Source organism: Pygocentrus nattereri, chromosome 30 (assembly GCF_015220715.1).
Source record: "Pygocentrus nattereri isolate fPygNat1 chromosome 30, fPygNat1.pri, whole genome shotgun sequence".
NCBI lineage: Eukaryota > Metazoa > Chordata > Actinopteri > Characiformes > Serrasalmidae > Pygocentrus > Pygocentrus nattereri.
Genome location: NC_051240.1, coordinates 3,026,988 through 3,050,177, shown reverse-complemented (window position 1 = coordinate 3,050,177; position 23,190 = coordinate 3,026,988). Strand labels below are relative to the sequence as shown.

The window sequence follows — 23,190 nt, the reverse complement described above, 5'->3', positions numbered from 1 at the left end:
TAGACATTATATTTACTATCCAAAACCAGCAGTGAGCCTACAAGAGTCTTCTGAGTTTTTATGGAATGTTGATCGGAAAACAGCGGAAAATCCGAAATCATGTGTTTTCTTGGGGACTATTTGCCTCATCACGCCTTGAACGTATCCCTCCGCCATGAACATGTTTCAGGTTTAAAAGCCCTGTAAAATGTCTCGGTCATTCGTCTAGAATGGGGCATTTCACATGAAACCACTCAGACGGACTTTGTTTACATCTTAATAGTTCACTTAACAGACATTTTAGAAATTTGCATGGATGCCCCCTTTAAACGTTAACAAGCTTCTCTGAGTCTTTGATCAAGAAAATAAAACCATTTACCACACAGTGGTGCATCAAGGCCTCCAAACCTCAGAGAGGTTAAAGATGCAATAAGCAGCGTTCACTCATTACTGAAACACAGACTTTAAGCTACAGCCTCTGGGGTTTTTAATGATGTCTTAAAGGAAAACTGTCCTTATGGCGCCTTTAATGACATCCTGTGGTTATAATTGGTGCCTTTATGAGTCAGACCAGCTTATAAACCAGACGCAGCTAGAAAATGATCATAATAAATAAAATCACATTTAGAAAAAAAATTAGGACACTAACACTGAAATGCCAACATCACCCACTGCACTGAAAATGCTCTAACCTTCATTTATAAGATTCATATATTAGCTCTGTGTTATTATTAAGAATTATTGCCATACATACATACATACATACATACATACATACATACATATTGGCAACACTGATAAAATCATTAAAACATTTTCAGCCTAAAGCCAATAAAACTTGGCAAGGTTCATCTATACATCCTTCAGGAAACGGTGTTAGAGATACTTTATATAAGTTATTTAAGTTTAAATATTAGACTTTCTCCTCCTGTTTTTCCTCTTTCTTAATTACAGAGGGAACTATAAGCTGAGATAATTCCTGCAGCTACTCTGTAAAGCACTTTCTTCATATTTACACTTAATTATAAAACAAGGCATCCATAAATGAGGCACTGATTTGTAGACATTACTGTTCAAAACACCATTACTGTTTTCCTAATAGCTTAGTCCTGGAGAGAACGATGGTCCTGGCGGTAGTGAGTCCTCCACACCACAGGGTAGCACAGACACTGGTTTTTCCCTAATAGCTTAGTGATGGTCGCACTGAAGGCCTACAGGATTGGGTGCGCTGTAGTGGACAGATTTATATCCTCATCTGTAGCAAGTCCTCCGCACTAGAGGTGGTGCAGTCATTTGGCAAGGCGTCCTCGCGGCACGGCTGCCGGACTGGAGCAGGATACTGGTGCTTTAGCGTGACTCTTCCAGCGCTGACGGAGCACAAAGTCGTAGCTCTCAGAGGGACACATGGCATAGAAAACATTTGCTTTGTCTGGCAGCAGCAGCTCTGATGGAGACAGTGAGAGTAAATATTTAAGAGAATTTAAATAAGGCCACTTTATTAGAAACACCCACCTTGTGCTTCCAGTCACTGGCCACTTTATTAGAAACACCTGCTTTGCGCTTCCACTGACTGGCCACTTTATTAGAAACGCCTACCTTGTCACCTTCCACTGACATGCAAAGTTATAAGAGAGGGGTTTCTAATCAAATGGACACTTTTCTTCCTTGTTTTGAAGTAGATAAAATAAATTTACATAACTTTTACAATATTATTAGTAGTATGAATGTGAATTAAATGTAAATGAATATGATATTTGGATTTGAGAAAGCTGTGTGTAAACAAGCTGTTGTAGATTACAGTAATTCCAATTAAAGGCACTTGGTGGAGCTGAAGTCTATTAGACTGTACAGGCTGTTCACCTTTGTCGTGCGCCAGTATCTGCACGAGGCTGAAGTCGCTGCAGCTCATGTTCTCCAGGTTGTGCTTGGCGAGCGCTCTCTGCACCACCTGACTCGTCTTATCCTGACTGGTTATCTGACAGAGCAAAAGACAAAATTATCTACCAACTCGACGAGGAAGAAACAAATCATACAGAGAATCACTGCCGAGTGATGGGTGGTTATATAACAATGTGCAAACCAGGCCAATGTTAGCATCCTTTAGCTGAGTGTCTGTGTCAGAGATGATTCAGACACATTTCAAATGAAACTGAAGATGCAGTAGACCCTTAATCTGAGGCATTTCCCTTTCCTCCTTAAGTAATGAAGCAATGGCCTCTTTTCCACTGCAGGGAAGAGTGGCTTTGAGAACCTAGGTTTGACACGGAAAGCTTAAACAGACTCTGTTTTGTTCGATTCGGTTAGGGGTAAATGTGCTTGGGGCCACAGAACCGCTTGGCAGATTGGTTCTACATTTATGTCGGTATTATGCTGCTGCATCCCGCTGCACCATTTCAAAACCAATAACAATCAAATAAAGTTCAGTTTGTTCATATGGGTGGCGGATACAATTTTAAACCCACCATTCAATAAACGTAAAAGCATCGATCATTAATGTCTAAAGGTTAAACTCTGCTGCTAACCAGGACAGAATAGCTGGTTAGCATTAGCTTAGCTAGCCTGCTGCCAGCTCTGCTCACCACAAAACAGGTTTGATTCAAATGATTAAAAGAAACTTCACTGGCACAAATTTAGATGACAATGACTCAAATCTGAGGAAGCGAAGTTGAGTAGCTGGAGGTGCTATTCAGTTCCATAGCGCGTGAAGCTGTAGCCTCCTAGCTAAGCTAATGTTAGCCAGCTCCTCTGTCGTAACCAACTTATCTTAGCTAAAGAGACCCAGACACCCCAGTGCATGTTCTGCTATCAAGAGTACAGACGATAAAAACTTGTAACAGTGGGAGAAAAGTCGACTGACTGGTGTTGGAGCGACTTTAAGCCTACAGTGTTTCAAGCTGTATCCTGCTAGGCTAAGCTAACACAAGTTTACAAGTGTCTCCCACCACAGTCACACTTAGTTCCAGTGAACCGAGGCTTAAAAACACCCGTTTAGAGGATAAAGACTCAAGTCTGAGACCCCAAATTCAAATGTCTGAGTGAAATGAAGAGACAAAAAGGTGAAAAACAGAATTGTTCTGTGGTGCTTTGAGATGCATCCTGCTGGTTTACGTTAATGCGAGCGTAGTTAGCCAGCTACACGTCCCACGCACCACGGTACAGGTGCAGTCTTACTAACTGATTTTCAAATAAAACTTATTTAGAGGATAAAGAATCTGAGAGCATGCCGAGAGACTGGCTCTGGACCAAGAGATGGAATATGTGTTGCAGAGCGTGCTGTGTGTGTAGCTATTAGCCTGTTAGCAGTTAGCCACACTCATCTTTCTTCAATATTTCTTGGTTCTCGTTTAGCAGCACAGCGGATGGAAAAAGGAGCTGTAACAAGTCTCAAGAGTCCACACCAAAAAAGAACCAGTACAGCCCTGAGAACTGGCTTGACAAAGGAAAAGTGACTCTAACCACCATTTCAATTAAAGTGGAATGGGGAAAGAAATACTAATTAAAGCCAGCTTCAGGTTTGTGGGAATTTAGATATTAAAAACAATATTTAGCACCGTTTCTGCCAAGTGTTAGAATGCAATATTGAAATAAATTCTCACAAGTTTTCATTAAAAGGTGAAAGGACATCCCAGAATAATAGGCCACTGTTAAACTGCAAAGATAGGTTTTCTTAAACATCTAAATTGCTTTTATTTTTATACTGTCACACCAAAACTGTCAGAAATTTTGACTGCATTGCATTATAAATTTTTGCCCATAGCACCCATTAGTAGCGCCCCCTACGTTTCCTAAACTGTACACACCAGGATGCTTTTGTAGACATTGCCGATGTCCAGCTCCATGCTGACCCTGATTACGCAGGAGTCGCCGACCTCCTTATTAAACACAGAATGGGAGAGGGCGGTGCAGGAGGAGGAGGAGGAAGATGGCGATGGTGATGAACACGGAGTAGGAGATGCACTGTCTGAGCTGAGAGCACAGTGGTCCGGCTGGGGGGAGGACGAGGCAGAGGAGATGGCGGAGTCTGTGGAAATGTTCTGGAGGGATCCAGACTGCAGGAGAAACAGACACTGTCAATTTTAACAGTACAAACTTAAAAAAAAGGGTTTGTTAGTAAATAAGGTGTAAGGTGTATAAGGAATAAGGTGGATACTGCTCACATTTACCGCTGATTTTTTTATTTTTACTTTTTTGCATAATATGAACATTTTAGGTTGTGTTGAAATTTCATGATGAATGGACCAACAAAAAAAACAGAAATAGTCCAAAAATCACTTTAAAACTCCGATTTCCATTTTAGAGATGTGAGGTTTTGTTCCAACAGCAGTGATGTGATATGAATGAAGAGAAAATGGACAGTTGAGCGAAGGCCACTATGAGCTGTCTTTGTGAGTGTGTCTGTGATGCAGCAGCAGAACTTATTTGTTGTGTGATGTTAACTGTTATCATGGTGTGTTATTTAACAGTTGCCTACAGCCGAGTCAGCGTTTACACACACACGCGCGCACGGCATCTGACTGAACCCTTCTGTAGATCAGGCTTCGGTTCTTAGAACTGAGCAGATTTCAGGATTAAAACCCAACTACACTGTGTGGTCGACTCTGTGGACCCACACCAGCGTTCCACAACCTCAACACCATCCGATACTGTCCTTAACTGAGTAACTATTTCCTGTAGGATGAAGAGTATGTAGCATATTGGTTCATCAAGTTTTTAAAGAAATTCTCTTCACCTGTGGTTTGTGTCGAAGGGGGAGCAGGTCGTCCATCTCGGAGCTGCTGGAGCCGGAGGACGACACGCTGATCTGATCTGCATGAGCTTTCTCACTGCTCAACAACCTGCACACACGTTGTTATGGTGCATCTCAGTACAATGATGTAGGCTAGCTACACCACGGTGCTTTAAAGAGTCAATAGTACAATTTTTATTGTATTTTATAATGTTTGTCATAAACAATTCATGCATGATCGTTTTCTGTTCTCTCTTCATCCCTTCAAATTAAACAAGCTGTCTGTATTACTGTGTCTTTAAGACCGGTATGTGCTTATGAGCTATGTTCTGATTTGTTGTGCCTCATTCAAAAAGCACCCTGGGTCAAAATGTGAAAAAAATGGTTAAGCTGGGAGCAAAATCCTCAGTGACTGCTGTCGTCTGAATACTAAATACACCTGCTGAGCATGCATAGCCATGTTGCATTGCGTGAACACTCAGAGCCAAAGTGCTGACTAAGGGCCGCAGTGGCTAACTTGGCACACTGTGAGGGGGTGCGGGTGACCTTATTCAGCAATATCATGAAGCCCAGGTTTATGTTTTGAAGGCTTTAGTAGAGAACTGAGGTCCAACATACCAATAAATTTGGTCAAAAAGGAGCTGTTTATCGGTTTTATTCTGTGCAAATCGCTATTCGCTTCTTCTAATTTAATACTACCTTGCTAGAGTGCTAGTCTGCGAGCCAGCATGGGTGAGCTACTGTTGGCAGCAGTGTATCTTACAAAATCTTAAACTTTACAGCAAAAAAACGTGCACTGTAATATAGGCAAGAGAAATATGCTGTTCACCAGTAACACTGCTAAAGAATTTAAAGACTGAATACTGACATCTCAGGGGTCATTAAATTTAAGGCACTTCTGATCTGATCGACCAAAAGAGCAGCTTTAACAGTGGCAGATTCCCATAGATTCCCACATATGTTTTAACACTGACTTTGTTCCACTGCATGTTCATTTTATGTATATAACCTGTCCAACAATATGGATTTAATGCCTCAAAGGCTTTTTTTTGAGAGAATAAACATCCCAACCAAAAATGTGGGATGCATTTTTGATCTCCAACAGGACGATATAAGAGCACAGGGCCCTGAATAAGCTATAAAATAATTTATATACACAATAATATTATGTTTTTAATATTTATAAAAACAATAACAGAATAAACACAACTAACAATCAATACTGTTAGACTGTGAAACTGAAACAGCTTCGCTCCGCCAGACTTTGGTTTGGCTCAACTCGGCTCTGATAGTTAGCGCAATGTATCGTGGATGTAACTGCCCAGCGGGTGCGTTTAGTACCTTCCATTCATTTTGAAACTTGAACAGTGTTAGGTGGTGTGACGTACGAGCTGATTTTCTTGCTGAGGAGGCGCTGGCTCCAAAAGCTTGGAGAATTAGGACACGGATCCACCGGAGGCTCCAACGCTCGGGACAAATCATAACTACACAACACAGACCATAATCATTATCAGAAATAACACTGAACATATACTGCATGTACATCAACCCTACACAATCTGGAAATACGCTTGTTATTAAAAACATGGAAATCTAGTTCTGCCATTGAGATGTTAAAGCAACAATTTGGCAAAAATTACAATTTACACAATATAGCTTACACCCCACTAATTAGCATGGGGCTAACCGCATTCCTACATCATCTCACACTCACTTCAAACCGTGTCTCGAGTTGTTATGAATGCTGGTTGTGCACTGCTAATTAGTGGAGTATAAGCTCTCATTAGCTACATTAGCCCAGCAGCTCCAGAGCTAAAACTACATAGCACGCAGACTGACCTCTGCTGGTCAGAGAGGGGAGTGCAGCTGTAGAGCCAGGAACAGACAGCGGGGTGAGAGGGGAACGAGTAAAGAGAGCAGGACGCCTGTAGCACCCGAATCTGAGACAAAATCTCGAACTCCTAAACACAGACAGACAGAGAGAGAGAGAGAGAGAGAGAGAGAGAGAGAGAGAGAGAGAGAGAGAGAGAGAGAAATATACAGACACTGGTCAATAAAGCAGTCCTAACACACATTCTCTGATGCATGTAAGTATTGATGTGTGTATACTCACTCTTCTCCTTTTCTCAAAGTTGATCAGGCCTCCCTAAGATAACGAGCAAGCGAGAGAGAGACAGATAAAATTATATGCATTTGGGTATACAACGTCACTGGATATGCATATGGATGCTCTGTTTATTTACATTCCCTTAAAAACTATAAGAATTTATTTTATTCTGCATTTCTTTCATTGGTTTGGAAAAGGAGGACAGACAGGTAAGAACAGGTGAAGAGGACAGTGTGGCAAGGACAGGTAGGTCACACAGATGGGATGGGGACAGGCAGAGGACAAGGAGAGAAGAGAGGTAGGAATGGCAAAGGAGAGGATGGTAGGAAGGACAAGTGAGTCCGGTAGAGACAGGTATGGAATACAAGTAGAGAGGACTGGTAGTTAGGTCAAGTGAAGAGGACAAGTAAACGGGTAGAAAGAACAGGAGGGCAAGTGGAGAAGACAGGTTGGTCAGGTACAGAGAACAGGCAAATTAAGTAGAGAATTCATGTAGAAAAAAGGTAGAGAAGACAAGTAGAGAGGATAGGTAGAAAGAACAGGTAGGTTAGGTAGAGAGGACAGTTACATAGAACAGGTAGATCAGGTAGAGGTCAGGAAGAGAGGACAGGTAGAAAAGGTAGAGAAGAAGTAGTAGGGAGGATAGATGGGTCGGGTGTCTAACCTCCACAGTGTCAGGCAGTGCAGTGTCCAGCATGGTCAGAACAGTCAGGTATGTGCCCAGGTAAGGAACTTCCCCACTACTGCAGCTCTACACACAATAACAATAAACCCATCACACCTAAGATCACAGAAGTCACCAATGTGACTGAAAGAGGAAGCGTGTAGCTAATTGAGATTTATAATTCCATGATGAATCCACGTTTAACGTTTAAAAGAGGAACTGACTTGATTCATTCAGGAGTTACGCAGGTGAAAACCCCGCTGATGCTGCGTGAGCTTGACTGTTGCCGTTTCTGACTTCACTTTAAATCAGTAGATCGATTCTATCAGCTCTGCTCTATTTTCAAGAGTGTGCACCACTTGTTTTCCCCCCGGGGGATCCCTGTCCCCTGATCCTGAGAGCTCTTCCATGACGGTGTGAGCTCGGATAAAGTTTATTAGAAAGACTCCAAGTTAACATAAAGGAAGACTTCGGCAACGGAAGTCAAGAGAACCTTGTACACCTTTTCTTTTCTAACCCTAAAAATGTAAGAAAGCAACAAAATACTTCAATAGACTTTTTTTAATTAAACTTAATGCTCAACCAAAGTAAACTCTACTGGGCATGCATAAAGGGCAATCAGCCCCATGGTAGCATGAGGCTCCACATATAAAAACACAACTTTAGGGTTGCTGTGTTCAAAAGGCTTCTTTTTGGGGCAGTCGTGGGCTGGAGGTCAGGGATCCAGCCTCGTGACCGGAAGGTTGCCGGTTCGATCCCCAGAGCCGACAGCACATGACTGAGGTGTCCTTGAGCAAGACCCCTAACCCCCAACTGCTCCCCGGGCGCCGTGGATAGGGCTGCCCACCACTCCGGGCAAGTGTGCTCACTGCCCCTTAGTGTGTGTGTGCTCACTAGTGTGTATGTGGTGGTTCACTTCATGGATGGGTTAAATGCGGAGGTGAAATTTCCCCGTTGTGGGACTAATAAGGGTCACTTACTTACTTACTTACTTACTATAGCTGGCTAGTTAGCATGCTATGGGCTGCACAGTTAGTTACAACTAAAAGGAGCCAACAATCCACTGTTCTAATACTTTAAACCTGGAGATAAAGCTGGATAAAGCAATACCTGTCATCTATATATGTTGCTCTGAAACTTCTCAAAAATGTTTTGCATTATAAAGTTGGCCTGGCTAGCTAATAAGCTCACAATGACTAGCCTAGCCGAGGGCAGCATGTTCCTGCTAAATGATAATCCACTCTTATCCATGTACAAGTGGAGTGGCTACATGTATGAAGTAGAATTGTTAGCAGCATGTGTAGCTGTTGCTCTCACCATGTGTCTGGAGGAGGGGCTCAGTTTGGGGGATCTGGGGGCCGAGGATGAGTCGGCTTCACTTGGCTGGGCCCCGTCCTGAAATACAGAGTCAAAAGATTCATTTAGAGCCAAAGGAAGCCACACAGCAGAGAGACAGAGCTAAAGGCTGCCTCGTATTTGCTCTTTTATCACACACTGGTACAGAACGCAGCAGCTGGGTGTGAAATGTGACACTGAAGCTGGATCCAGAACCAGAGAACATGCTGAGAGTGACTTATTAGCCAGTGCTGGAACAAAGACTGATGACAGCTAACACTGCACTCTTAAAAACAGTTCTATGGTAAATACAATGGTTTTACACACACAAACACTAAAAATCATTTGCTTGCATAAACGGTTCTTTGCATGGTGGAACTTCATGGTTCCATGAACTTCATGGTTCAACAGAGAACCACTGCCATTACTAAAGAACCCTTGAAGAACCATCTCCACCTCCACCCTCCAGCTGCTGCTCTGAGCTTTAGAGTGTTAAACTTTCCCAGTCGCGCTCCAAATGTAGTTGAGAGATGTTTGGTGTCTAAAGTGTTGCTTCTTCAGTCTGTGTTGGTTCTAAAGCCTCTCCAACTCTCCACCCACACATACACAGACTGCCTGGCACTGCTGAGATTTTGTCATTTGCTTTCTAACTGGCTGAGTGTACTTCCTGATAGGAAGCTAATCTTTGTTTATTGTTTATGAAGCTAATTGCTGGCTAGCACCAGCAGGGAGATAATAATTAGCCTTTCAGACTTTAGCTGTAGTAGCTGGATCTTAAAAGCTCAGCGTATCAAATTTTTAAAAGTTATTCCAAAGTTTTAACTGAAACAGTGTTCTTCCTGCAGCACTGTTTTGAAAAATGCGATTGCCGGCTTTGCGTGTTCCTCAAACTGCATATCCCTGTAAAAATCGGTAACTCTAAAGCTAAAGAAGCTTCAGACACGTTCATCATGTCCATTGCTTTAAATTTGGTGTAATAAGGACGGAGTGACCGCTGTAGAGCTGAGGCTGGAGGTTTGAGTCTTGTGTTTCTGGTGCAAGTCTAGAGGAACATTGCTATCTGTGTTCAAACACTGCTATCAGTCTGCACAATGGAAAAACACTGCGCACACGCGCACACACACACACACACACACACACACACACACACACACACACACACACACACACACACACACACACACACACACACACACACACACACACACACACACACAGAGATAACACCACTGAGGTGCTCAGATGGAGCACAGGCAGGTGCAGGTGGAGAGAACACACACCTCCTCCAGGATCTCTCTGGCTGTCAGGACACAGTTTTCATCAAGGAAGCTCTCACACAGTTGCTGAAAGGTGGCCACACTTTCTCTGGAATTATAAATGAATTATAACCTAACAACAAATGAACTGCAGTTCAATTACAAAGTAAACAAAATTCAATTACAATCCCATTACAATCTTCTTATCTCCTCCAGTTTCACACGCGTTTTTAGGCACATACGTGTGATCATGTGCCATTTCAGATGTTGAATGTGATCACATATTACTAACATGGTGTGATGTAATATGTGAGCATGTGTTTTTTTTTTTTTTTATAGACAGTTCACATGCAAAATGCAGTCTAATTACAAATTTTAAACCAATGATCTAATTAGACAATGCTCAAATCTAAAGTGCAGGAGCTTAAATAAATCACAGTGCAGAAGGAGAATCAGTTATGACTAATTACATTAAGCCTGAGGTTAAAGGTCAGAAGCCGTTGCTGTTACCTGCTGACCACAGCCCAGGTCTTTTTGAGGCGGTAGATGGCATTAGACTGCAGAGCAGAGAGGATCGCTCTGAGAGACGAGAAATTCCTCAACTGATGGCACTCCTGCACACAGACGCCGAATTACATACAGAGACATAGTCACATGTAATCTAAATAAATAAATAAATAAATAAATGGCACTGCATTTTACTTAAAGTTCTGATTTATGACTAAATTATCCTATTTTTGCTCTGGCCACAAATTATAACAATTATCAATACTAAAACAGAATTATTTGAAAATTAACTTGCACACCATCTAAAGACTACCGCAGAGCATTTAAACACTACTGTAACCGTCTAAACGCTACCGCACACCATCTAAAGCCTACTGCAGAGGTATAAAGACAACCTTACTCCATTTAAAGGCTACCGCTCACCATCTAAAGACTACTGCAGAGGTATAAAGACTACCTTACTCCATTTAAAGGCTACCGCACACCATCTAAAGACTACTGCAGAGGTATAAAGACTACCTTACTCCATTTAAAGGCTACCGCACACCATCTAAAGACTACTGCAGAGGTATAAAGACTACCTTACTCCATTTAAAGGCTACCGCACACCATCTAAAGACTACTGCAGAGGTATAAAGACTACCTTACTCCATTTAAAGGCTACCGCACACCATCTAAAGCCTACTGCAGATGTCTAAAGACTACAATACTCCATTTAAAGGCTACTGCACACCATCTATAGACCACTGCAGAGGCCATGTAAATGCTACCACACACTGAAAGAGAAGCTTTGCGCCACGGAGCAGACAGCTCTGATAAACATTTAACTGTCTACTCCTATAGATTTAATGTGGGTGGAGCCTGGAGAGGGCAATTCCTTAAAGGTTCCTCACCTGTGCCACGGAGATCCATTTCTCTATAACGCGCGCCCGCTGTACGGGGCTGGTGAGCGGGCACTGGGCCGAACGGCACATCTGAGGTGACCGGGGTGATCTGGGTGGACGAGGTGATTTGGGGGAACGGGGTGACTTGGGTGAGCGGGGTGTGCTTGGAGAGGTGGGTGCGGAGGTGGAGTTTGGACACAGCAGTGAGGTGATGACCCAGTTGGTGACCGCATTAAACTGGGTGATGGTGGCACGGACCGTCGGAGCCAAGCTCTGGTTCTCCTTCTTATCCCTCTGAGACCAAACGCAGCCTAGACAGTGGAAGGGAACCACGCGCACAAACAGATCCTGAAACAAACACCAAGCAAGTTTCATTAAAAATGACAGTATCATGACAAACCTAATTTTACAACATCCTCAAATGCAGTTGATCGCTTTTAGATCGTTGATTTGCTTTTAGATATAGATCGAGGCTTGGAGTGAGGATGATTTAGGCATCCAGTTAGCACCAAGCTAATATAAGATTCCATTACTCCTAGCCTCGTAGCTCCAGCGCTAAAGAAGCACCAAACATGTCTTGGCTGACTACATTTAAGGTTAAAAGGCGAAAGCATTTAAACTGCACTTTTCACTGGAACTACAGGTTTAAAGACAACATTAATTAATGATAAGCCCTTCCCCAATCAGATGAGGATGTGTACGAATATTGTGCAAACCTTAGCAACTGTTACTAGGCCTCACAAGCTTTTCTTCTTGTTATGTCTGATTGTGAACGGTGTGCTTGTGTAGATTTTTTATCTAAAATATGGTTTTCGTAAAATCATCATTAAATGAGGATTTATTTTCCCATAGGAACGAATGAGGCGCAAAAGTTTGTTTATCCAGCTTATGTCATGTTGAAGTCTATTATCTATTATTAACACTATCAACCACTTGTCAACCACCTAGCAACACCCTAGTAATCACTTGGGATACCATAGCAACCACCTAGCAACATCCTAGCAGCCACCTGTGATGCCATAGCAACCACTTGGCAACACCCTAGCAACCACTTGGGATACCATAGGAACAACTTAGCAAAATTGTAGCAGCCACCTGGGATAGAATAGCAACCATCTGGGATACCACAGCAATCACCTACACCTAGCAACATCCTAGCAACTTCCTCTGCTGCACACAGCAACTGCACAATCACTCTGCATCTTCTTTAGGAAATACACTTTTCTAGCTATATGTTTACCTTCCACACAGTGAGAAAACACAACTGCTCTTTTATTTACATCTCAACCACATTACACTTACAGCGTCCAGCTGTGTGAGCTGCTCCGCAATGTCCCGCGCAGAAAAGCCCAGTAAACTCCCCGTCTCCACTCGGTCCGGCCCAAGTAACTTCTCTTCACAGGGCCTGTCCACTGCAGCAGCACTGCTGAGCTCTGACCTCTTGATCTCAGCTCGTTTATCTGCACGCAGAAGGAGTTTCACCACATAATAAAGACACAGTGGTCCGAATATATAGAGGAAACAATCCTCTGTACTACTACAGTCTCTCAATGCATTGTAATAATAGATAGAACAAAATGTATCCTAAAAGACTGGAGTACCCATAATGCATTCTGTCACAGGTAAAAGAGCTACTGTCTCAGTAATCCTGTAACATTAATGAAATGTGAGCATTAACAATGCGTTAATGTGTTCGATGTAGTGACCTGTAATAAATAAAATTTATATATATATATATATATATATATATATATATATATATATATATATATATATATATATATATATATATATACACACACACACACACACATATGCACACACACATACATACACACACACACACATATACATACACACACACACACTTTCACCAGGACGCAAACACACAGGCACAGAGCGTACTTACACGTTCCAACTGGAATGTAACTGGATTCGGGTGTTTATGCAGATATTATTCTTCTATTTAACAAATTATTTACAGGATTACCCACCTTGTACAAACAGATAGAAACTGTATGCTGAATGGCCTCGATTAGACTAGTCTATTATGAACGAGGTGTTACCATGGAAGTATTGTATTCCGAGTGATCCATTAGGCATATTATTAACAGATTATCAGGCTGTATGTAAACATGGCTACACACAAAAATATTTTTCTTCAAGGGTTCTTTAGTAAATAAAATTGGTGTGTATATATATATATATAACCACGAGCACTCAAAGAAACATTTGCATGATTAAAGGGTTCATGTTATGGTGCTTCAGACTAATGTGGAATGTGCTGCAGATGTTTCTATATAGCACCTAAAACGATTCTTCTACTGTTATAATGCCAAGCTTGGCTGCTTTATAGAACTCTTCAAAATTAAACAAAAATGTATTGTCAAAATGTATCGCCTATTTTTTATTTACTGTCCGCAGTTGCATGTTTGTGCGTATAAGCTGACCTTCCTCCTGTAGCGAGTGCAGCAGGGCCTCGGCTTGCCGTGCCAAGCGTCTGAAACAGAGCCGGTGATGCAGGTGGACACACAGCACCCGGAGAGCCTGATGCTGAGGAGAGTCTCTAAAGTCCTCCCAGAACTCATCCAACCACAACCGCACCAACGGAGGTAGAGAACTGCAGAGGAGAACAGAAAACAGCTCACCTCCTTGTTTCTTTGTCCATTTCATCATTCCCAGCACCGTTGTGACACTGACGTGGTGGTGGTGTGTTCAGCGGTGCTGCTGGAGGTTTTAAACACTGTGTCCACTCACTGTCCGCTCTATTAGACACTCTTACCTGGTCGCTCCACCTTGTAGGTGTAAAGTCAGAGACGACAGCTCATCTGCTGCCGCACAGTTTGTGTTGGTCATCCTCTAGTCCTTCATCAATGGTCACAGGATGCTGTTGGCTGGATGGTTTTGGTTCTCAGTCCAGCAGCAACACTGGGGTGTTTAAAAACTCCAGCAGCACTGCTGTGTCTGATCCACTCACACCAGCACAACACACTAACACAGTGCCTCCACGTCAGTGTTACTGCAGTGCTGAGAATGACCCACCACTCAAATAATCTGCTCTGTGGGGGTCCTGACCATTGACGAACAGGGTAACAAAGTATGCAGAGAAACAGATGGACTACAGTCTGTAGCTGTAGAACTACTATGAAACTATATGGTCAGTGGAGCTGATAAAATGGACAATGTGTGTAGTGGCTGGTTGAACTTAGAGTTCATACAGAGTGAAGCTGACTGACATATGAAGATTTAATGTACTTTTTAAGCTGTACTATTATGGGCTGGAACACCCTGCAAGGAATGTGTGTGTGTTTGTTACTCACCTTCTTATACACACACTGCTGTCCAGGTTACTGATCATGTCTTCCCTGCAGAGACACAAAACACAACACTTACAAACCTGAACATAAGGAATCTCTCTCCCTCTCTCCCTCCCTCTCTCTCTCTCTCTCTCTCTCTCTTTGTGTATCTGTATCTCTCTCTCGTCAGAGTTTCAGCTGTATTATTAACACACAGGAATCTGATCTGCTCTATAGTGTCTGTATAGAAACACAATAGAGCAGCACATTCTTTCCTCTAAGCTCAGAACTCGTATTCAGGAGGAACCGGTTATGCAGAGACTCCACCCTTTTATACATATACACACACACACTCTCAGCTCTTCCTCCAATGATAAATTCATCTGTTTCCCCGTTTCTCACATTATAATGAAATGAAAAGAACTGTATGAAATTACGCTGTTCAAAACCTCAACTTAAAGCAATACAATCAGCATAAAACCCATTACCCCCCCGTACCCCCCCCCCCCCACCCCCACCCCCTTTGAATCTAGAACACTGTCAGCACCATCATCTTAAACTAAATTATTCTAAATCAGGGCTGGTCATTTTATTCTTCTAAGTAGTTTGTAATATTTGTCATTGTTATTTTCCAAAATAAAAGTCTGTACATTTGAAATCTCTTTGAGGATTTAGTTACACCTCGAGTGCCGGACAATAACCTGGGCGGTCAGAGGGTGGAGTCAGCAGGGGGCCTACCTTATCAAGCTAGCTTACACTCCATAGTTTGGACTGTGCAGGCTATGAGGCTAATGTAACCAAGAAGCAATGCAAACTTAGACTCTACCAATCAGCACTATGTAAACTATGAGGATAAACTTGTTAACTTTCACAAAATGCTAATTGGTGGGGTAATAATTTTCATTAATATCAGCTACTTTATCATCATATATCTGGTGCTAAAACTACTGGGGGAATTAGATTTTTGACTATTGCTTTAACTCCGTGCTCCTCACCTCTGAAAGAGCAGCTGTATGAGCGTGGAGGTGCAGGTGAACGCTCTGTAGGTGGACAGGAAGATTCGGGCATAGTCCAGCTCATCACACTCCGGTTTGACCAGCTCGCTGACCAGCCTCTGCAGGGTGGCCGCTTTGAGCCGCCGGACCTTCAGCGTCCGGTACTGCATGCAGCCACGGTGGCGGGACTCGGATGAGTGGGCGGGGTCAGTAAGATCAGCAGGGTCACATATGCGATGAAGGGTCACTCCGTACACGACGCCATCCTCCACCTCCTCACCCCACTCTTGCACCGGGTCCTTTACACAGACACTCAATCAGAACTCAGTACAATACGGTGGCATCTCCATACACATCTGATACACAAGGAGTGTTTGAAAATGAGTCTCATGTTAATGTGCTAGTCTTTCCATCTTCAGCTTATTAGAGCATTCAGAATTACAGAAAACAATATTTAAGACGCGCCAATCTCGAGGCAGTGTGCAGTCGAGCTACTGTATTAGCCTTGAGATAATGCTATAGCCCTGAAATAACACACTAGCCCAGAGTTAACTCGTTAGTCCTCAATTAACACAGTAGCCCAGAGTTAACTCGTTAGTCCTCAATTAACACACTAACCCAGCGTTAACTCGTTAGTCCTCAATTAACACACTAGACCAGGATTAACACACTAGCCCAGAGTTAACTCAGTCCTCAATTAACACACTAGACCAGGATTAACACACTAGCCCAGAGTTAACTCAGTCCTCAATTAACACACTAGCCCAGGATTAACACACTAGCCCAGAGTTAACTCAGTCCTCAATTAACACACTAGCCCAGAGTTAACTCGTTAGTCCTCAATTAACACACTAGCCAAGAGTTAACTCATTAGTCCTCAATTAACACACTAGCCCAGAGTTAACTTGTTAGTCTTCAATTAACACACTAGACCAGGATTAACACACTAGTCCAGAGATAATTTAGTAGTCTTGAGCCAACATGCTAGTCATGATGTAACACAGTAAGATCCTTGTTGACCTTCAAGCCACTTAAAACCATTTCAGCTCTATGAGAGGCCTGAAAACCTGACTGGAGTGTTTTATTGTCAAGGGTTTTGTCAAATGTCTAAAGGCATTTCTCAGAAGTCTATGTGTTCCGGTTCCTCACTACCTGATACAAATCAACGGCTAATAATGAGAAACGCAGGCAGCTGACCCAGTTCCACCAGCAGAAAGGACGTTCCACTTCACATGCACTTAAACACCACAAGAACAGGAGTGAAGTCAGGCTTTATCAGAAGGAGTCGAGTAAATTGTTAACTTCTGAATAAAGGAGCTTGTGTTGGTCCACATTACAGCGGAGAACCTGAAAAGGTCAGAACCGGAGGGCAAACGGCGGAAAAACACTGACTGCAAAACCTTCTGAAACATCAACCCACGCAGACGGTTCAGAGAAAAACATATTCACTTCATTTTCTTTCATGTTTAGTGTATAAAGTGATACTTTTTTAATCCCACAAACGGGGAAATTCCACCTCCGCACTTAACCCATCCGTGAAGTGAAACACCACATACACACTAGTGAACACACACACACACACACACACACACACACACACACACACACACACACACACTAGTGAACACACTTGCCCGGAGTGGTGGGCAGCCCTATCCATGGTGCCCAGGGAGCAATTGGGGGTTAGGTGTCTTGCACAAGGACACCTCAGTCATGTGCTGTCAGTCCTGGGGATTGAACCGGCGATCTTCCGGTCACAGGGCCAGTTCCCTAACCTCCAGCCCACGACTGCCCTTTAGTCTGCTCCTTTAGTTTCAGCACTAGAGCTTCAAGGCTAATGTAGCTTTAAAGTTATCAGGGATAGACTGGGATCCAAAACTGTATTTCTTGCCTGACCTACAGGTGATCAGACGCCTCTGAGCTAATAAGTCAGTGCAGACTCACTGACCACTTTAGATTAGAATAAATCATCACTTTGCAAGCCCTGTGACAGACAGAGGTAGCTTAAACACTTATAGAGCTACCACCACTGAGCTAAGGGAAGGTTCAGGATAAGATTTAGTACTCGGACATGCCAAAATCAGCTGATCAGTCATCCACACTTTCAACTGAACCTGCTGCTAGCTAGCAGTTTGTGTGCTATACTAACTGGCAACATTAGCAACTGTAACCAAGGTTACAGTTACAGCACCTCATTCTGACAGAAACAATCAAGGAGAGACTTTTACTTTACAACACAGTCCGACTGCGATCCAAGCTTCCATTACGCGTTAGCTACATTAGGCTTTTAGCTTTGGTGCTCAAACCAAATACGCAGAGGCAACACAGGATCCATAGCAACAATCCCGTTACAACAGACTGATTCAGAGCCAGCCCTGCTGAGGAATCAGGACCTGCCGACCAGCCGCAGGACACCCACAGCCCTCACAACGCACTGGGGCACTTCTGAGGAAGCAGCACCAGTCTGATCTGATTAATCCACCAATCACAGCACAGCAAACGTTAGCAGAGCAAATCTGTTAGTCTTTAGAAAACAGTTTGATTCAATTTGAGTAGGGTAACAATTACAGCTCACTTCTTTAGGAAATTATTCAATTCAATTGTCCACTATTGTCCATTATGATTTTTAAAACCATTCTTTTGATGCAATTATGATTCCTTAAGAAACAATATGATTCATTTATGACTCAATATAATTAAATCATGATTCTTTAAACAATGTGATTTGATTCTGTAAAGGTTCTGCCATCAGGCAGGAGATTTCAGAGCATCCAGGCTAGAACAGCCCGGTTAATGAACAGCTTCTACCCACAGGCGGTCAGGCTTCTGAACAAGCTGTGAAGCTGTGGGTCCGTCCCCAACTACCATTTCACTCAGTCACTCTGTCAGTGTTATTATTATATTACTGCTATGGACAATAACACTTCAAAACCAAGTCACTTAACAATAACACAGTCACTTAAGTCCTGACATGTTGTGCAAATGACAAAGTTGAAACTTGATTAATTTGATAAATCCTGGAAAACAATTATATTTGATGTGATTATGATTCATTATGAAACAATATGGGTCAGTTATGATTCCTTAAACTATTGGTCTGGATTATTAAAAGACTTGTGATTCTTTAGGAATCACTGATTCATGTTTATGGAATAACATGATTCTTTACAAAGGATTGATTTGCGGTAAAAGCTCAGAACATCACTTAAACACCACTTAAGCATTTAAACACCGTTTAAACATCACTTAAATCTTTAAACACTTCTTAAAGATCAGAAACATTTAAACAGTACCTAAACTCCATTTAATCATTACTCACCCACACTTTAAACACCACTTCCATACCAATTAAATACTATTTAAATACTTAAAACAGCATCTCTCTGGCAGGAGCTACCAGCCTGAAACTGGCTTCTGGCGGCAACGTTCCGTTCCACCTTAAATGATGCAGCTTTTACCATTTAAGGTGCGACTCTTCAGATTTTGTAACGTTTTGATATAAAATAAAACGCTTAAGCTTCGGGGGGGGGGAGAGAGAGAGAGAGAGAGAGAGAGAGAGAGAGAGAGAGAGAGAGAGAGAGAGAGAGAGAGGCGATCAGCAGCTGAACCAGCCCAGCAGCGTGAAACTAAACCTAACGTCCATAATCGATAACCGATCGGTCACATGAACCAGCGATGCTTTACCATCGATATCTGCCATTTTCCCATGTCGTTCCTCAGCGCGGTACCAGCAGAACCCCATGAGCTGCCCAGCGCGAGCTCCTCTGACCGTCTGTGCGCGCGAGCTCAACTGTTGTGCGCTGTGAGCACGAGCCACACACACACACCCCCCTCACGTGCGCGAGGGAACGAGGCGGTGACGCCAGGGTGACGCACGAAGGTGTTCCTCTGAGGGTTCCTCAGGGCGTCCCGTCCTCAGCCCGCTCACAATCTGCATCATCATAATACGAAACTCATACTATCATACTCGGGCTTAAATTCCAGCAGCAGTGGTCTTCCTCATTCATTTCAAACGGAATATTTCTCATTCAAAACGCGTGCGCTTGTGCTCATTTTGAAGTGGTCATTCATCTGGGTTCATCAATGCGGGATCTTTTATCTTCTCCGTTTCATCCGATATAACCGTCAGATTCGCCGCCGGGCACGTTTTAAACACACTTTAAGAGACATCGGTTAGATCTGCCAAACGCACAGAAAAATCAAAGCGCCCTCTGCAGGACCCAGCCGGAACAGCACATTCCCATCCAACCAATCATAGAGCAGAAATCCAGCCAGAGAGTGGGCACGAGGTAGACGTGAGGTTTTCTTACTAGCCAGGGTTTTTTTGGCAAAACCTGAAACTGACCAGTCTGACTGGTCATTGCAGGACATACAGGATCACCCCACAATGCACTTCTACAGATGCGTGTAAAACCTGACTATAATATTAAGATAATCCTTTATTAGAGTCTCACAGCAGGGAAATTCACAGTATTACAGCAGCAGAGTAACAGAAGTAAAGCACTCAGTAATAGAAACGGGAAAACAGTATAAACATAAACAAATAAAAGTTAAATCTTTGATTATTGATAATGATTTAATGACTGATGTGATTGATTATGATTCTTTAGGAAATGATTCATTTGATAGTGATTCTTTAGGAAATTATTGATTTGATTATGATCCTTTAGAATAGGATTCACTTCAAACATCAATCTTTTGGAAACAATTTGACCTGCTTATGAAACAATTCTGTTTAAAGTGATCATGATTCTGTAGGATTGATTCCATTTGATTCTGATTCTTTAGGAACCCATTAAGTGCCTCATCACATGTGTACAGGCACTAGAATATAACTGCTGCGCCATTTAAGGTGGAGAAGAAGACTCAAATAAGAAGCCAGCATCAGCCTTGTGAGCATGAGAACACACACACACACACACACACACACACACACACACACACACACACAGTGGACAAAAAGCTCACTGTTCAATTCTGAGCCTGTTCATTAACAAGGCAGTGCGCTCACACACATACACAGCACAATGAGCTTGTGGGTGACAATGAGGACACACACAGTTCAGTTCATTAAGACAGTAAATGAGGCGCTGTGTTCATAACCACGCAACACACTCACGTGTGCATGAATGTTTTTCCCATAAAAATGACTCTTTTGTGAATCAGTAAATGATAGATTATTGAAACAATGCTTCATCTGTGATTCACAGTTTTCTGCATTTCTGTGTTAGAAACAGAATAAAGAGGATTGTGTGAAGTGGTTGGGGGTGTGGGTGGGGTGAACGTTGCTCTTTAGCACTAAAGATGTGATTTTATTATTTTCCTCCATAAATTATGTGAATGATGTGTTGTTGGAACTTGAGGTCTGTCAATTAAAACTGAACTGACCTGTCCTGGAATGCAACAAGGAGGGAAAACGTACAGGTGAGTGCAGGTGGACAGGCGAGCAGATGATAAGGTCAGAATAGGTGGACAGGTAAATTGGGTGCAATTGGACAAGTGAGCGCAGGTAGACGTGTGAGTGCAGGTGTGCAGGTCAGCGCAGGTGGGTGGGTGAGCACAGATGACCAGATTAAAAGGTGGACAGGTGAACAGTTGGTCAGTTTCTCTCACCTGTGTGTCCTCCTCAGCGTTCAGCAGGTTAAATCTGGTGAGCTGGACTCCGATCTGCTGCAGGTCAGAACAGCATCCAGTTGAACGCAGAAGCTTCTTCACCTGGAGACCCACACACACACCTCGCTCTACTGCACACAGCTCCACACACACCCTCATCACTACACACACACACACACACACACACACACACACACACACACACACACTTTATACATCAGTTTGACCAAACATCTGAACACAGGTCACTCTGCAGTGGTCAGAGGCAGTGAACATGAATAAAGCAGGACAGGATACTCAACAGAAAGAGCCCAATAACATATCCTAAAACACATCATAAACACCACTGTACCATAAGTCAGTGTGCTCCTTGAGCCCTTGCTGTAAAGCACTGATGAAGCAGCTGTGATAAAGCAGGTAAACAGTAAGACATGCAGGAGATTAGTGTAGGAGCAGCTCTGAGCAACTGTGAGAAATAACTACAGAGCTCCCATATCCACTGCTGCAGATCCACCTCTCTGCATTTTACAGTTTTCTTCAGTTCACTGCAACTTCCTTTCCTCAGTTTTGCCATCAAGGAGAGCAGACAGGAAAAGAAGCTCCATGCAGCTTTTCAGACACAGCCTGCCTGTGCTCTCTTCCTTTTGTGATTGGTCCACAGTGACTCTGGTTCCACCCACTCAAGATTACTACCACCTGAGTCTAGTTCAGGCCTCAGTATGCATAAAGCAGGAATCTCCAGTCTTGCTGTAGCTGCAGGATTTCATTCCAACAAAAGCACAAGCTTGTTTAATAATTTTCAGTCTTCAAACAAACTGGTTAGTTGAGATGTTTCTGCTCGGATGGAATGAAGACCTGCAGTGGATAAGATTGGTGGTGTAAACAGTGCTGATGGCTGTGCTTGTCAGGAGTTTCTGGTCCTGGAGATCCAGTTGATGAAGGCCTTCAGGGACAAATTAGAGCCAGATTTGAACTGTCCAGGACCAGGATTGAGGACTCCTGTTCTACATGAAGATTCTCTGTATGGAGGATCCAGAGCTCCAGTATAACTGCAAACACCACTGAAAATAGGAAGGACAACACTGCCTAGTTTTCATTTCGATCCCACGAGCATTTCCAAATGTCTTTTCCATTTCCAGCGGTGTCCATAATTCAATTTAAACCATGCTACACTGCCAGGGCAAAACATGCTGCACAACTAACCTGCTCCAGGACCGAATAGAGTGGGATAAATTACAGATCATTATCAAGTCTGAATTTAACCTATTAAAACATCAGCTGTGTTTAGGTTCTGGTTCATTTGGTCGGCAAAAGCATACAAACCAGAAGTGGAAAGAAAGCACTCAGGTTAGCCTGTGCTGTTTGCAAGCTCGCCAGGCTATTCCTTTGTTTACCAGAGCTGGTTTATGGATAGCCTGGCCGCTTCCTATTTCCTCCATTATGTCAAAAACAGGACTGCAAAACAGTAGAGGGCGCCCGTGAGCGAGTCCTCAATGAATGGGAGTAAATGGAGCTCAACGGCTAAAAACAAGTTTTTAAAAACATACGTTTTTTATCCCTTGCCCAGAACTTTAATGTAAGAAAGTAGAAGTATGTGTTTCACTAAAAAAGTAAAGAAAACTCATCTACATTCTTCCTTTTTTTGACACCAAATGGGTGTTCGTTTGGGAGCGCTCTCTAGCATGTGAGAAACCCAGAAGACATTACAGAGTGGTAATTCTGCTCTCTACAAGTTCTGTTTGTTAATAACTCAGCACATCAAACTTCAAAATAAGAGCCCATAAGAACCTTTAAGCCTTTCTAATTATAACCTTAGCTTACATTACGT

The 23,190-nt window shown here is 42.8% G+C and overlaps 1 protein-coding gene across 2 annotated transcripts; it reads right to left on the bottom strand.

Annotated features, from left to right (window-relative positions):
* Window positions 1-660: 660 nt before the first annotated feature.
* Window positions 661-21,927, bottom strand: rgl3a (ral guanine nucleotide dissociation stimulator-like 3a). 2 transcript variants are annotated; one of them, XM_017722108.1, is made up of 18 exons: window positions 21,715-21,927; window positions 21,363-21,523; window positions 15,750-16,048; window positions 14,779-14,823; window positions 13,909-14,078; window positions 12,761-12,918; window positions 11,468-11,806; window positions 10,578-10,681; window positions 10,092-10,176; window positions 8,794-8,871; window positions 7,477-7,563; window positions 6,819-6,851; window positions 6,545-6,666; window positions 6,094-6,189; window positions 4,709-4,814; window positions 3,780-4,028; window positions 1,840-1,954; window positions 661-1,423 (listed from the first exon to the last, which is right to left on the bottom strand). In XM_017722108.1, exons 2-18 carry the CDS (start codon window positions 21,519-21,521, stop codon window positions 1,269-1,271), a joined length of 2,400 nt encoding a protein of 799 aa, XP_017577597.1. In that variant the 5' UTR covers window positions 21,522-21,523; window positions 21,715-21,927; the 3' UTR covers window positions 661-1,268. The 2 variants fall into 2 exon arrangements, with proteins under 2 accessions (XP_017577597.1, XP_017577598.1); XM_017722109.1 differs by lacking the exons at window positions 21,363-21,523; window positions 21,715-21,927 and adding an exon at window positions 19,434-19,539.
* Window positions 21,928-23,190: the final 1,263 nt, after the last annotated feature.